The sequence below is a fragment of the Amphiprion ocellaris genome, chromosome 8, assembly GCF_022539595.1.
Source record: "Amphiprion ocellaris isolate individual 3 ecotype Okinawa chromosome 8, ASM2253959v1, whole genome shotgun sequence".
Lineage (NCBI taxonomy): Eukaryota > Metazoa > Chordata > Actinopteri > Pomacentridae > Amphiprion > Amphiprion ocellaris.
In genome coordinates, this window is record NC_072773.1 from 28,360,469 (window position 1) to 28,376,290 (window position 15,822).

The 15,822-nt window shown below is 42.2% G+C and overlaps 1 protein-coding gene across 10 annotated transcripts in view; it reads left to right on the forward strand.

Annotated features, from left to right (window-relative positions):
- The first annotated feature begins 720 nt into the window (after positions 1-720).
- LOC111587826 (cyclin-dependent kinase 17-like) overlaps positions 721-15,822 on the forward strand; it is a 43,598-nt gene continuing 28,496 nt past the window's right edge. For 5 of the 10 annotated variants that reach the window (XR_008602547.1, XM_055012900.1, XM_055012901.1 and 2 more), the window contains exons 1-3: positions 3,328-3,443; positions 7,727-7,887; positions 10,600-10,764. Coding sequence is in view for 9 of the 10 variants with exons in the window: in XM_055012900.1 (XP_054868875.1) it covers positions 3,409-3,443; positions 7,727-7,887; positions 10,600-10,764 (361 nt within the window). In the remaining variant the exon portion in view is untranslated. Of the gene's footprint in view, positions 1,082-3,327; positions 3,444-7,726; positions 7,888-10,599; positions 10,765-15,822 lie in introns of those variants that run through there. The other 5 variants (XM_055012903.1, XM_055012902.1, XM_055012906.1 and 2 more) reach the window with 5 other exon arrangements.

Sequence of the window (15,822 nt, forward strand, 5' to 3'; positions counted from 1 at the left end):
AGTTACGTTAAATGATTACTGTGCCACTTAGATATTGCTTTATTATCATTTTTCATCACTTTTATGGCAGCAGTCCCTTCAGGTTTTGCTCCAGTGAATGAATTTGGCCTGTGAATGAAATCCGAGGCTAAATGAACCACATGGTGGCGACGAAGGCCAACGAGCAGACTTCTCCTTCACTGTGTTTGCTGTGTCATCCGTGATTGTCGACGTAATTGGTGGGGGATCCAGGAGATCCCCTTGTAAAAACATGCAATAATTTTACTCATTTCGCTCTTTAAAAGCACACAGGCCCTGTCATTTGAACGTCAGATCACATAGCCACATCATACACAGGCTTGTCTCTGACTGTATAACTAAACTCAATATGGTGAAGACAAACTATATGTGCATCAGTGGGAATTTAAACCTTTGCACAGAGCTCGGCAATTACTGTGTTTTTCACCCATGCTGCAGCCAACAAACCAGCAGCGGATCATACTAGTGAATTTCCATAATTCCCATGCATTATTCACCAGGAATTTTTCTCTGAGGTGCTTATTTAGATTTGAATGGCGCTTCGGGTAATGAAGGCTAATTTCCGTGGTGACAGTTCCCCTCTGAAATTAATCTATCTGACCTCCCCCCTTTATTTTTCTTAAACTTGGACCGACTGTTGGAGCTGGTGGGGGTTGGATGTTTAAGGCTCTGATGCGCACAAAACATTCTCACGGACACACACACACACACACACACACCCCTTGCGGTGTTTTCCGGGATCACGCCACTTGCTTCCACTTGGGATCCAGCAGCAGCGATATGGCTGATCATCACCGGATGGGACGGTGCCGTTCGTGAGCGAAAGTTAGCACACAAATAATGAGTCATTACAGGTCCACGATGCACTCGATCAGGCGACGGGACACTGCGGCAGGCCGTGTGACGCTGGGGTAGGAATTATCCGACGGGGGTTAACTGGTAATTTTGGTGTGTTTCACGGCAAAGTTACTGGAGGAACTTGTCGCAGTGGATCCCCGGCGTGCTGCCCGGATTACCAATACACAAGTGGAACAATAGTCTCCTGCAGCAGAAACACAAGCAGGTCAGTGTTTATATCAGTCACTCGTTTCGATCCCGTGTAGACAATGTTAGGATATCACACGCAGGCGGCCGTCCTATCACCTGACATTGCAGGTGGACTCGTTTTTCTTCAGTTCAAAAGCATTCGAATGATTTTCACTGCGTAAATGTGCGTCCGATGTGGACACTTTGGCACGATCCCCTGCATGAAATCGCGTCAGGACCACTAAAGTGACGATAAATGGCGACACTAGCGCCACAGTCCGAGCGTATTTAACTCCCAACAGAGCAGTGGATTTGGAATCTCGCAACGATTCTGGCGACAAAACCCGTTTAAACCCAAACATCCAGTTGCGGAGATTAACCCCGGAGCTATTTCAAGAGAGTTTGTGCGCCGGCCGGGCGGCTGTGCAACTTTTCCCCTGCCCTGCCTGATTGTCCTCCTCCCGGATACTTGCGTCAGGAAAACACGGGGAGAGAGGAACTGACCGAAAACGTAAAAGGCCTGGAAGGTGGAGAGGAAACCTCCGCCAACCAGGCCCCGACACGAAGCGCTGGCGTGTTCGGTTCGTGTCCCCGGGGTTTAGCCGCTGACTTGCCCACTTTGTGTGCGCCCTGCCCGCGGTCACGTCGGGTTGTTTCACGGGCTATTTGCAGAACTCTTGGCTCGTCCGCCAACGTGCCAGTCCAGGTTCTGCGGTGTTCTGTCGTGGAACACTACATGGGTTGAACAGTTGATCTTGAACCCGCGTCTTTGAACATTTCATTTCTCAGCAGCGTGTTTGTGGTATCATTTGCGACTAAATTATTTATATCCATCTCAATGTGGGATGTCCAGATTGAAAACTATCCCATCGGTTCTCTTGCCCTTGCAATGCACCTCTGCTGAGAAGTCTCTCTAATAATCCCACAGCAGTAATGAACCAAAGCTTTACCTGTGTATTTTCTGCTGTCTTATACAATTACACTGCAATTAAGAGTATTTAGAAGCATTCATGACCTTCTTTATGCCTGTTCCCCAGCTGTACACTATTCTGAGGTCAAATAATGGAGTTTTTTTTTTTTTTTTTTTTTTAACCCAGAAAAGGGCCTCACTGAGGTTTAAAATCTCTCTACATCAGTGTCTGACAAACAATAATAATACTGGTCATAATAGTTCTTACAATGATACTAAATAATAAAGTTTTGGCTCTCCAGTTATTCACGTTATTGTTTGCCAACTTTCTGTTGATTTATGTCACAATTTTATAAGAATGTGGTGGTACTATTAAATAAGAGGCTCTCTTCCAAATAAATGTGTAATGTAATGTGTTAGCCTGCTTTTATCTAAGTTATATCCGAAGTAATAAGTACCAGTGGGACACAGGCCATTGTACTGAAGTGCAGTTTGATTTTTTTTATATGACATTTTTGCACAAATCCACCATATAAACACTGGAGAACTATCCTTATTAATTAACGTAAATCATGTTATACAAATCTTTCTATACCCAGTGTGATCCCTGTGAGCCAGATCTGCCAACAGTCATAGAGTCAGACCCTATTTTCCTTCATCCTCTTGTGGATGAAAATGGCATTTCATATATATATATATATATATATATATATATATATATATATATATATATATATATATATATATATATATATATATATATATATATATGTTTGTTTTTTTTTTTTATAAACCATTTTTTGTTTTTGCTATGTGTGATTTTTGCTTTTTTTCCCCCCTTAGTTTGCTTCTGCCCATTCATTCATCGTCTTCTGTAATTATATTTTCTCTTAATCTTACTCTGGAGATTTAGGTTAAGTGATGGAAGAGATGCTGAGGGGAAGCCACTGGGCTTGAGGAGAATGGACTGTTGTTTGGGTTATCTATTTATGTGTTTTTGTGTGGATGTGTGTAGGATTCTGTAGTTGGGCAGATTTGTGCATTACTCATGCATCCTCAGGCTGCTGCGCAAAAGCAGTGTTTGGAGTGCCACTGAGTGCCCGTTCCACTCTGCCACATTGCATGTGTGTGCATGCATGCGTATGAGTTATATGTGCCACTGAATGGCAGAATAATGGTCATTTGTTTTTGATGAAAAGGAAAGAAAGAGAGGCGTAGGCTGTAAGATAATATGGCTGAAACAAAGTGAGACCCAAAAGGTATTTGTGTGCCTTGTTTGGATGTGACTGTGTCACATATGTATGCATATGGCACATAGACTCAGGCTTAGGTCCTCAGTTCCATTCAGAGGCATCATTGGAAGTGGAATCCCAGAGCCAAGCTGGCATGGATTGCATGATGCAGTGCTCTGTGGTGTCACATAAGCTAGAGGGCTGGAAGTTTCTGAAGCTGACATGAGCATGTTTGAGGGAGAGTTTGTGCATGAGTGGTGAGTACAGAGAGATGTGAATTGTTTTTTGTCAGCTTTTTGCCTCTGTCTTCTCTCTTCTTCTTTGCTTCACCTCAGAGACAGAAACTGCGGTTCCAGCCAGGGCCTGTAGCCTAGCAACCCAAAATGGTGTGTGTCTTGAATAAATCAGGCTGTGTTCCTCTTCTGTCCTCCTCAGGGGTGTGTCAGTTCACCTCACGTCCAAGCTACCACAACTGTGCAACCACCCCAAACATGTGGGAACACATGAACACATGCTCACCAGCTGCTAACAGACAGAAGAATGACTTGTTCCTTTACTCCTTTCTATCAGTTACCCCACTAACCTTTGCTCACTTCTGTTTGTTTTATTACACAGCTCATGTTAGAATGCGTGTGAATTCATGCACTGTGTTGCTTTCAAACACAGCCAAAACAACAGAAGTGCTTGTACTGCCTTTGAATGTTGTGGGGAGTGAGTGGAGCCCCTGTCATTTGGAGTGTGTCCCTCCATTTAGTAGGAGTTATGTATCCGAGTTGTTCGTGGTTTGCCAGGTGTCTGGTGAGTTTGGCCTGCACATGCTGTTGCCTGGAGCCACATGCCTCGTCCCACTCACTGATGTGCCTCTTCGAAGCTCTTCACCCTGCCACGTCCATCTGCACCAGACAAGGCACAGTGTCCAGTGGACATTCCTAGCTCTTCATTCTTCATTAAACTTTTTTTTTACATTACTGAACGCAGTTTAGCCCTTAGTTTTTATACACAAAGCTCAAATTGTAGTTATGAAGCAAAGATTTAAACATACAAAAATTTTATTATAGCACAAAAATTGGGATAAAAAATAATGGCAAGCCATTTAATACAGTTGTCAGGAAGAAATGTTTATTTTTTTAACTGGAGACATCCATTACAGATGAAGGACAAAGTCGATTTCTTTTTTATCAAGCAAAGCATTAGTGAGTATTCCTGGCTTTTTTTCTAAACAGATGCTTTAAATAATGTTGTCCATACATTTCCTTAAAATGCATGCTGTTTGCTCATTTTGTGGAGATGTTTGTCACAGAATCTAACCTTTATTGTCAGCTGCATATATATTCACTGAAAGCACCAAAACTGTGTATGAACACGTGGAATTATGTAGTAAACAAAAAAGTGTGAAAGAAGTCAAAACATGTTATATGTTTTAGATTCTTCAAAATAGCCACCCTTTGCTTTGATTATTGCTTTGCACACTTTTGGCATTCTCTGGATGAGCTTCATGAGGTTGTCACCTGAAATAGTTTTCCAACAGTCTTGAAGCGGTTCCCAGAGATGCTAAGTGCCTGTTGGCCCTTTTGCCTTCACTCTGTGATCCATCTCATCCCAAACCATCCCGATTGATTTTAGGTCAGGTGACTGTGGAGGCCAGGTCATCTGACGCAGCACTCATTCACCCTCCTTCTTGGTCAGATAGCCCTTTGGGGTCATTGTCCTGTTGAAAAACAAATGATGGTCCAACTAAACGCAAACCGGATGGGATGGCATGTCACTGCTGGATGGATGCTGGATGCTGTGGTAGCTATGCTGGTTCAGTGTGCTTTCAGTTTTGAATAATTCCTCATCAGTGTCCCCAGCAAAGCACCAACAGTGTCCTACTCCATGCTTCACGGTGGGAACCATGCATGTAAAGACCATCCATTCACCTTTTCTGCGTCGCACTAAGACACAGCGGGCAGAACCAAAGAACAGATTTACACCTGTCTAATGTCCATTCCTTGTGTTTCTTGGCCCAAACAAATCACTTCTGCTTGTTGCTTTTCCGTAGTAGTGGTTTCTTAGCAGTTTCTTAGGTTTCTTAGGTGCTGTTGTGATTTCTGAGGCTGGTGACTCGGATGAACTTATCCTCAGCAGCAGAGGTGACTCTTGGTCTTCACTTCCTGGGGCGGTCCTCATGTGAGCCAGTTTCATCGTAGTGATTGATGGTTTTTGCAACTGCACTTGTGGATACATTCAGAGTTTTTGCAATTTTCCGGAATGACTGACCTTCAGTTGTTGAAGTAATGATGGACTGTTAGTTTATCTTTACTTAGCTGATTGGTTTCAGCCATAATATGGATTCTAACAGTTGTCAAATAGGGCTGTCAACTGTGTAACAACCTGACTTCTGCGCAACACAACTGATGGTCCCAATGCCATCAAGAAGGCAAAAAAATTGCGCAAATAGATGTTGACAAGGCACACCTGCGAAGTGAAAACCATTTCAGGTGACTACCTCATGAAGCTCATCCAGAGAATGCCAAGAGTGTGCAAAGCAGTAATCAAAGGGTGGCTCTTTTGAAGAATCTTAAATATACCGCCTTTTTTGACTTATTTCACACTTTTTTTTGTTTACTACATAATTCCATATGTGTTCACTCATAGTCTTGATGCCTTCAGTGAGAATCTACAATGTAAATAGTCATGAAAGTAAAGAAAAACCATGAAATGAGAAGGTGTGTGCAAACTTATGACTGGTAGTGTATATAAATATGAAGTGGTATCCTGAAGTGATTCCCTCTATAACCCGCTGGGAAATGAGATTCCCCTAACTGTTCATGTTAATTCAACACAGATAAGATGAAGACTGTGAAATTAGTTATTAACATGTGTCTACGTGTGTGTGTGTGCATGCCTGGGTGCTGGCCCAAGTGTGTGTTTGTGATAACATTGCTGTGTATTTATCTGGGTAATAAGCAGAGCGTCGTATGTCAGCTGTTTCTTTATTATGTGACTCTCTTATTCCTGAAAATTTGAGGATGATTGCTGCAAGGCGGCATGAAGAGGACCCAATCTCCTTGTCCAAGCTGGCTGCTTCTCTAATGAAGTCTGGGCAAACATGCAAATGAGGGGGGAGGGAAATTGATAATCCATGTGTAGCTGGATGATATGAAATACATGTGAATAGCTTTCCTTTGACTCTTTTGTTCCCTTCTTCAACTTTTTTCTCATGTCAGAGAAACACATTTAGCTGAGGTGCAGAGCACATCCAACCGGACTCATGTAAACTGTCAGAGGCAATGCTCATAGCAATAGATAGTCTTCTAAGCACATCTTCTGGTGAAAAAAGCCAGTTGTTTCTAGCGTGGATGTTTGAATTCCCTCAGAGCAATGGTTGTCTCTAATAGGCCTGAAAGACTGAAAGCCTGAAAGGATGAATGGCTTTTGTTGAAGCCTCCAAGGTTGGACACAAAGAGAAAGGCAGCGGGTGCAGTGTATTTGTGTGTCGGTGTGTGTGCTCGTGTGTGTCAGCTCCCGAGCCCTTATGGGTTAGATAGAAGGAGCAGGAAGTGGGAAACAGAAATACTCCACCATAGCCGCCTCTACCTTCAGGCCAGTGAAGCAGAGTGTAGAGGGATACAATAAACAAAGTGACTTCCACAAAAATACACACATTGCAACAGCACATATACTGTACATACTCTTATAAACCAGATATTAAAGGTCTGCTGAGGGGCACTCTCAACAATATATAACTTTGAAAGCTTACTGACGCTAAGAGGTATACAAGCGCAAACACACAACACACACAGTCGGGCCAGCAGTGAATATACCAAGCACTTTGCTGGAATAACAATATGCTTCCCCCCATTTATTTTGAGGCTGGGATGTTCTCTCTCCTGCAGTTACATTTCTACTGTACAGTATCTGAAGCTCACTTTCCGTCTGACTTGTTTACTTGTTGTCACAGGGACATTATCTTTGAATGGACCACTGTAGAGCCATAAATAGATTATACATATGAACTTTATTCTTCTGTCCCAAGATGATTTGTCTGCTATGTTTTTTTTTTGTTTGTTTGTTTGTTTTGCTTTGGGAAACCGTTTTATAACATAAATTTATTATGGATGGTTGATGGAACAGCCAGTGAAATGTGTGTCAATCACAGCTCATCAGGGAAAGGTGCTCTTGTCTGAAACCTCTGAGGAGCTGCATCGTCAGCCATTTGCATGTTTTTTTTGTACATTTTTTTTGTCGTTCTCGTTCCCTCTTTTTCTCTCTGCCTCTCTGGGTTTGTCTCTCTCTCATTCTTTGTCTTTTATTTTGCAATGTTTGCACTTGGGATACATAACAATGAGAACACATGCTGCGTGAGCAAACACAATCATTGCGAGCCCAAAGAACTGCAGAAAATGCGCAGAGGCTGCACTGCAGTAGTTTCACTATACAATGAAGATTAACTGGGTGGCGTGGATCTAGCTATAATGACAACAATGGCTCGGTTATGATGTTGGAGATGCAGGTAATGCTTTTGATGGTAATGATGCTGTTGCTGGTTCCCCTTTAGGCCCGTGGGCCCCGGTGGTGCGGTTGAGAAGATGGACAGGATGAAGATAATCAAGCGGAGGCTGTCCATGTCTCTACGCAGCGCTCGGCCCGTCGATGATTCTCTGTCCGAACTCGCAGAGCAGATGGCCCTGGATGAGCCATCCACAGCCAGAGACAACGGTGAGACATGAACAAATGCTGTCACACAAACGTATTGATAAGCACCCAAGTGGATGCCATCATTCAGCCACATTGTAGGCATGAGGGGACCTACTTAAAAATTCACAGCTCATAAACCAACCTAAATAGTCTTTGAAGTGAATAAAAGTGTGTGTGTTATGCTAATTTATAATACACCATCCGCATTATATCAATATACTTCACAGACAGACAGACAGACACAAAATGGTAGCAAGGCAGCATGTGTTGTCATTATGATGAAGAGTAATTGTGTCACCTCCATAACCCTCTTGGGAATCACACAGTGATTAGTTTGACTCCAACATCTGTTATGGCTAGTGTTTTACCACACCAGAGCAGTTATTGAAGAGCAGTTGCTCATATTGTCTCGCAGTTTAAGATCTTATGACTTCGTTTGGGGCTTTTTCAATACATTAAGGAGCATTAGATCATATTGTTTTTTTAGGTGGTGGAAAGGGTCAACATGTAAGTATTTCTTGATAACTGAAAGTGATTTATGCAAACTTACGGCAGCAGATATTGCACTTCTCCTCCACTCTTGTCTGTCCTTCATTTACACTGATCTAGAACTGACATAAAGTGTTTGTATTGCACATATCCCATAAACAGTATTTGCCCTTGTTTCAAAAACATGTGGGTAAAAATGTTTTTTTCCAGTATGCTCGTAAAAGCGCACAGACATGCAAATGCAGTTGCACCTCAGCTTTTTTTCACCTACCAGATCCATCCTAACCACTATCATCTTTACCTCATCATCAGCTTCATCACAACTAACTTCACTGTTCACTTTACTTCACATTTCAGACTATGATACAGTTATCATAGTCTGAAATGCACAGTAAACTGAAAATGCATGTGACTTCCCAAAGCTGTCTGAATTCAAATACGCTGTTTTGTGTATTCACACAAGCAAAATGTCTTAGCTCCTCAAATAAAGGGTGAAAAGCAATGTCATACTTAGAAATTCCGGTTGCCATCTGCTGGGCATCCTCCAGGATTGCAGGTTCCAGTGTGGAAAAATCAGAGCCCTCCAAACCCAGACGCTGTGTGTATGTGATTTGTCTTTGTGTGTGTCTGCGTTGTTTTCTGGCACCAGGCAGAAACCAGGTCAGAACGCGGAGCAAGGGAGGTTGCCTCTGCTTCAGGAGGTGCTTTTGTCTCAGAAAAAAAGAAAACAAGAAAAGCCTCAGTGTTCAAATATTGCCGTATTGTCTTAGCTGCTTTACAGTCTGGATACAAGGAGCAATGATGTTCTGTTTTTCCAGCTTCTGAGCTACAACATCCATACCTCTACCTGATTAATTTAATTCACTGCAATCTCTCTGTCCTTCCTTCTATTTTTACGACCCTCTCTTTTGTCTTTAATAGCTCGAGCTGTGTCAGTTCATTTCCAGAGAGCTCAGGCAGCAAGTGAGAAAGACAAAGTACGATGGAGGAAGTGATGTAGAGGATGAGGAGAGAGACATTAAACTTTAACAACTGCTCTACATTTCCATCTTCTCTTGCCTTTCCCTTCTTGCTTTATCACCTCCCCACACACACATCTCTATAAATATTAGTCAGACCGTGCAAAAGAGTGGTAAAACATAATTCTCACATTTTTCAAAGTGCTAATGAGAACGTAATGTCGAGTCTGCTGCTGACCTCAGATCTCTTCTTCCACTGTGTTCTTGGAGGACTTAGAGTGGTTTTACTGTAGGTGAGGCTGGAAGGGAATCGTGTGAGGAGTTTAGGGGAACAATTTAAAATGCCTGGTGATCACAGTGGCATTTAAAGTGCGATGTGGAGAAAATAGGCATTATTTCAAAGGAGTGGTGACACATGGGCTCCCACCCACATTCTACAAAAAGGATTAATTAGTTTGAATGAATGTGAAAGAAAGGCGGTGATGGACACATGTGGACAGGCTGTTCTGCACGTTTATGAGGGCTTGGGTTGAGGAATTTTCCTTTGAAAATACCAAGAAGCAGGTGTTTATCCATAAGTATAAATCTGACTGCCAGGCATTTGTTTTTTTGTTTTTTTTTTTTACTACAGTTGGCTAAATATCTATGCAGTCCTTCCATCAGAGACTTGAAAGCTCCCATATCTCTATGACCTGTTTCCTACAGTGTGTCTGCTGATGCCTTAATGTCTGTCTTTCTTAATGTCTGTTGTTCGTAAACAGTCTTTATCAGTCTGTGACTCAACATAATTGCCACTATATATGCCTCATGGCTCATACACTTTCTATTCCACTTTTTATTACTGTGTGCCTGCTGTTTTCTCTACTAACATGAATACAGCAACTGTGTGCATCCCTACCTCTTTATCTATCACTGCTACATATTGTACTTTTCCTACATGTTCTGCTGCCTCTCTGTGTCTGGTCTCTGTGTGACCTTGTGTCGTCTTTTTCTTCTCTTTCCCTCCCGTTCCCTCTTCCAATTCTTGTCACCTTGCACCCTTTTTTCACTGCTTTTGCTCCCTCTCCTCTACTGTTCCTCAACTCTTGAACCCTCTTTTTCTCTGCTTTCCCTTTATTCTGTTTTTTTCTGGTTTTGAACCCTTCCTCTTTTTGTTTTCTGTCAATCTACTGCCCTTCTGAGTTTTATCCCTCCCCCCCTTCCTTGCATTCTCTGCCGCTCTCTACTTTTCTCCCTTCATTTTACCCCCTCTCCCTGGCTGCTCCGTCTGCGTTGTGTATCTCAGAGCCCATGGTGGTGTGTGCTGTGCACCCCCCTGCCTCCCATAGCGCTCCCTCCTTCCTGCGTCAGTATGCCGGTCATCTGGGCCGCACCGCCCTGCGCAGAGAGCCGGGTGGGGGGCTGGAAAGAGACAGAGCCTTCCTGAGCCTGCACAGGACTGGATCTCTGGGTACAGACAAACACACACACACACACACACATTGACACTTGGACACAACCATAAGCAACAAAGAAACATATCAAGGTACTGAATATTCCATTGTACACTACTGTGTACGCTCTCAAAGGCCTTTTAACTGTTTATAAAGTAGCCAACTATATGTAGTAATTAGCATACCTATAAATGACCTTTTCTGCAACAACAGCAATAATAATGCAATTAAGAATAATCCAATAACGTAATCTTGCACAGCAGGACTAGTGAGTATATTTTCCTACTAATGCTGAAGTACTTACTGAAGTACAAATTGCGGAACTTAAAGTGGACTATTTTACGACTACTTGCGTCTAAAAACTCTGAGTAAAACAAACAGGCTTCCTCACATGGACAACTCATCCCACTGTTTTCAGTATCATTCTGAGACTGTGTCATTTGTCTCTGTTTTCACATTTTCTGCACTTTTTTGCTGTTTATGTGTGTCATCAATTCAGTACATAAAACTCTTTTGTATCTTTCTGTCTTTGAATTGATTGAGAAATACTTATTATTCAATAGTGTATTTGGTCGTATTATATAAATGCACTCTGCCCGTCTAAAAAAAAAAGTTGCATACTCTAATGTTTTGTCGGACTGCCTTTGTCTTTGAGTATGGCACTCATTCACTGTGGCATCATTTCGATAAGCTTCTGCAAAGTCACAGCATTTATTTCTGTCCAGAGTTGGTTTATTTTTCTGCTAAGATCTTGTATTGATGATGGGAGAGTCGGACCACTGTGTAAAGTCTCCTCCAGCACATCCCAAAGATTCCCAATGGGACTGAGGTCTGGACTCTGTGGAGGCCAATCCATGTGTGAAAATGATGTCTCACCACTCATTCACAATGTGAGCCCCATGAATCCTAGCATTGTCATCTCAGAATATGCCCGTGCCTTCAAGGAAGGAAAACTCAATTGATGGAAAGACCTGTTCATTCAGGATATTCAGGTAGTCAACTGACCTCATTCTTTGGCACCATAATGTTGCTGAACTTAGACCTGACCCACTGCAGCAACCCAGATCATAACCTTGCCCCCACAGGCTTGTAGGCACTAGCCATGATGAGTGCATCACTTCATTGGCCTCTCTTCTTACTGTGATGTGGCCATCATTTTGGAACAGGGTAAATCTGGATTCATCATATCACATGACCTTCTTTTATTACTCCAGAGTCCAATATTTATGCTCCATAGCAAATTGAAGCCTTTTTTTCTGATTAGCCTCACTGATCAGTGGTTTTATTAAGGCTACACAGCTATTTAGTCCCAATCCTTGGAATTGCCTTCACATTAAACTTGTGGAAATGCTCTTATTTTCACTATTAAACATAGTTCTGCTGTTGATTTCTTATGATGTGACTTCACCAAACATTTAAGTGATCTCCGATCACGATCATCCAAGAGTTTGTTCCGACCACATTTCTTCCTCAAAAATGATGATTCACCACTATTCTACCAGGCTTTAACAGTGCGTTGGATGGTTCTTATCCCAATTTTATTCGTTTCAGAAATCTCCTTAGTTGTTTTCTTTGCTTGATACAGGCCAATAATTTCAACCTTCTGAGACAGAGGAACACCCTTTCTACAACCTCAGGATATGTCTTCTGATACAGTTGTTTAAGAAATGAGAAGCTCCTCACTACATCAGCTAAGGTTAAATAAGTTGTTGCCAGCTGAAACATTCACTGCAGTAATTACCCAATGGAAGGCTCTTACCTATTTGCTTAGTTAAATCCAGGTGGCGACTTTTTTTTTTTTGGACAGGCAGTGTGTTTCTCAACCAGAACAGGATATTAGGTCTGAGCAATACTGCCATCTCTGGGTGGAAAACGTGCACAGTGAAATCATGTAGTTGTCAATGATGTCAGTTTTACCTACCTCAAGAAGTATGTGTGTGTGCATGCATGTGTCTGTCTGCTTGCGTGTGCGTATCTAAGTGGGCTTTCACTGAGTGAAACCGTATTTACTGACACAACTTGGCTATCCTGCCAATGCTCACTATGAACGTGAAAGGATAAATCTCTAATGACCTTAATCCAACATACACAAACACACACATACATGCACATGCTCACAGCACTCACATGCTCGCACAATTACTTTTTCCTTCTGTCTGCATTATGTAATGTGGTCTGTGGCTATATGGATCCCAGTAATCTCATTTCCCACTGTGGCAGAACGGCTTATATCAGGAGCAGTAGGGCAGATCGCACTGAGGGAGGGTCAAGAATGGATGGAGAGAGAGGAACTGAACATGATGATGCTGGAGATGGGCTTAGGATGAAATAGAGTTTAGAAAGTGATGGGGGATTGATTTATGAGGGACTGAGCATGGGAGAGGAAGAAATGAAAAGTATGGATGAGGGGGGGGACAACAGACAGAGTGGTAGGAGAGTGTTTCACAATGGCTCCTTCAGGAGTCATATTGGTTTTGTGCTGTGTATCCCCTGAGTGAAGTGCAGAGAGACTGCAATGAGACTCCTTGCATCCATTGAACTCTAGCGAAGAAAGACTAGTCTTCCACCAGCGGCTTACAGTTTATTGCAATCCTGTGAGCTAGAAATGTGATAAGTATATTTGGCTAAACCTTAAGTACTGCCCAGGAAAAAAAAAGATAATACAGAATAGGGATGGATATGGCTTCCCATTTTTGGTACTATTGCTGATGTGGTTTCTTAGTTTTGGCACCTATAGTATAATCAGAAACTTTTCATACTTTATCTGACAACTATGAGCCTTTTTTGTACATTTTTCCCACTTTCCATTTTTACATGCTAATTAAGTTATAATTTCATTTAATTTAGCCAAATCTCTTACATAGACTCTTTATTTGTCACTTGCTTTGACCCAGTTCGTGACAGTTTTATCCATGGAGCATACTGACACAGATTAATAGTTGCATTTAAAGTCATTTGCAGTGTACTGTATAGGGAGTGTGGAAAGCAGAGTCTGATCTTGAATTTTTAAGGCTTATATCAATATTTTAGTTAAGAAAATTCTGTATTTCTTATTTGATTTGATAAAAATCTGTTAATTTATGAAAAAATTGCGATCAAGATATTTTTTCTGTGGAATATTTTACAGTTAAAAGATAAACCTTTCAGCACTTTCTGGTGGATAAACTATGTAATGGTTTGTGTAGCTGTAATAAATGAATTCCAGTCATATGTACAATAATGTGCATGCACCAAGCTTAAGCCCACAGATTGTTGGTTGGTCTGGCAGAGTGACTTCATTCTGTGAAATCCGCAGCTGCCTCTGTGCTTCGAAAAGCCCCCAAAAGGACACAGCTTGACTCAGAACCTAGAATAGATGCTCCCCTACTATTAAAATCTTGATAAGGCGTAGTTTGAAATGTTAAAAGGTATGCTGTGCTGCTGCGTGTGTGCGTATGAGATGTGTTTCCCACTGGTTGGTCTCGCTGACTCACGGTGTGCCACTCAGCAGTCAGGGCACGTTGCACCCTTTAATAGAGCGACATGATGATGCAATCTCCCCTTCCTGCTGCACTAAAGAGATTACCCACCCTCTCACTGTCTCTCACAGTCTCCCTCCATGTTTTTCTAACTCTAGCTCTATTTATGCATATGAGTATTCAGTTAAATACACTATTAATCTGAGTAATTGGGCTTGTGTGCGGGGTTATATGTTCAAGGCTTTTGGTTGGTAGCCAGACCGTGAAAGATATTACAGGTTTGTGATTCATCTGTTGCTCACTGGGCCAACACCCACTCCCACCACACTGTACTTACAGTCAGGAAAGATGAGCACGCACTTTTCATTTTCGCTTTTCACCACTACCTCACCCCTCTCTTTCTCTCTCTCTCCCTGTGTGAATATCTGTAGTTACGCTGTTGAGGATTAGCTGGACCTCCTGTCTGCTTTACTGAGAACAAGAACTGTGCTGAAAGCTGCCTACTCTAGTCAAAACCCGTCGCTGCCTGCTATTTTCGATACTGTCACAGATGTCTCCTCTCCTTCTTTTCTCCCCTCTGTCTCGGTGTCTGCCTCTTTCTCTTTGCATATATCAAAATACTATATTTAACCCCCAGATAAAACCAAAATGAGGTGAAGATTAAAAATGGTAAGCTTTTCAGACCATCCTCCTTATCTCTCCTTGTGCATTGTACACCATGAGAGACCTTGTCTGTGCCAGGGATTTAATGTAATGCATTAACGCTGCATTAATCGCTGTAGTCCTCTCCCTCACTCCCTACACTCTCAGCCATCCATTTGCTCACTCCCGGGTTGGATTTAATAAGAACAATGGAGTGGACTCCTTTTATGTAGTTGGTCTTATAAGCTTTTTATGTGTGTGTTAGGGTGGCTTGCTGTTTCACTAGCTCATGCTTGAGGCTAAGGAAGATGCTGCTAACAAGTGCTGGTGATTTACAGAGCTATATGCAGTAGAGGTGAGGTGTGGGGGTGAGATGTTTGGGAACAGCATAAACACAGCCGGTAGCTTACAGTAGCAGCACTCTGGTCCCAGTAATTGAATAATAAGATTCCTTAGATGCAGATAAAAGGTTTAGAGGTAATTACTGCAGTCTAAAGTCTCCCAGCCTCCTGGCTTGTGATTGTGTTTCTCTATGCGTGCGTGTTCCTCTGGGATGTTATATGCACTTTGATTTTTATTGTCAGACTAGTCCTGGAGGCATCGTGTGGTATTTATGGTTTATAAATTGCAAAAGCGGTATGCTTTAAATGGAAAGAAATGTAGCCAAGCAAATTTGCCGATAAAGATGTTTCAAACAAGGTGACACGAAAACGTGTCAAGGAATGAGACCTTGAGGGGAGAGAACAGCTATGTGGAGATGACTGCAAAGCAAGAGAGAAATCTTCAGTGTAAACAGTTGCACTTGTGAATATAAAGAGATGGGGAGACAGTGATGGGTGGAGGGCTGAGTGGCATGCTTTTGTCCTTGACGTTTTAAACAGCCTGAAGCCCAAGGATTCATCACTCTACATCAATATGTGTCTGTCAGTGCACTGTAAATGACCATTACTCTGCTTGAATCTAACTGAAGGTATA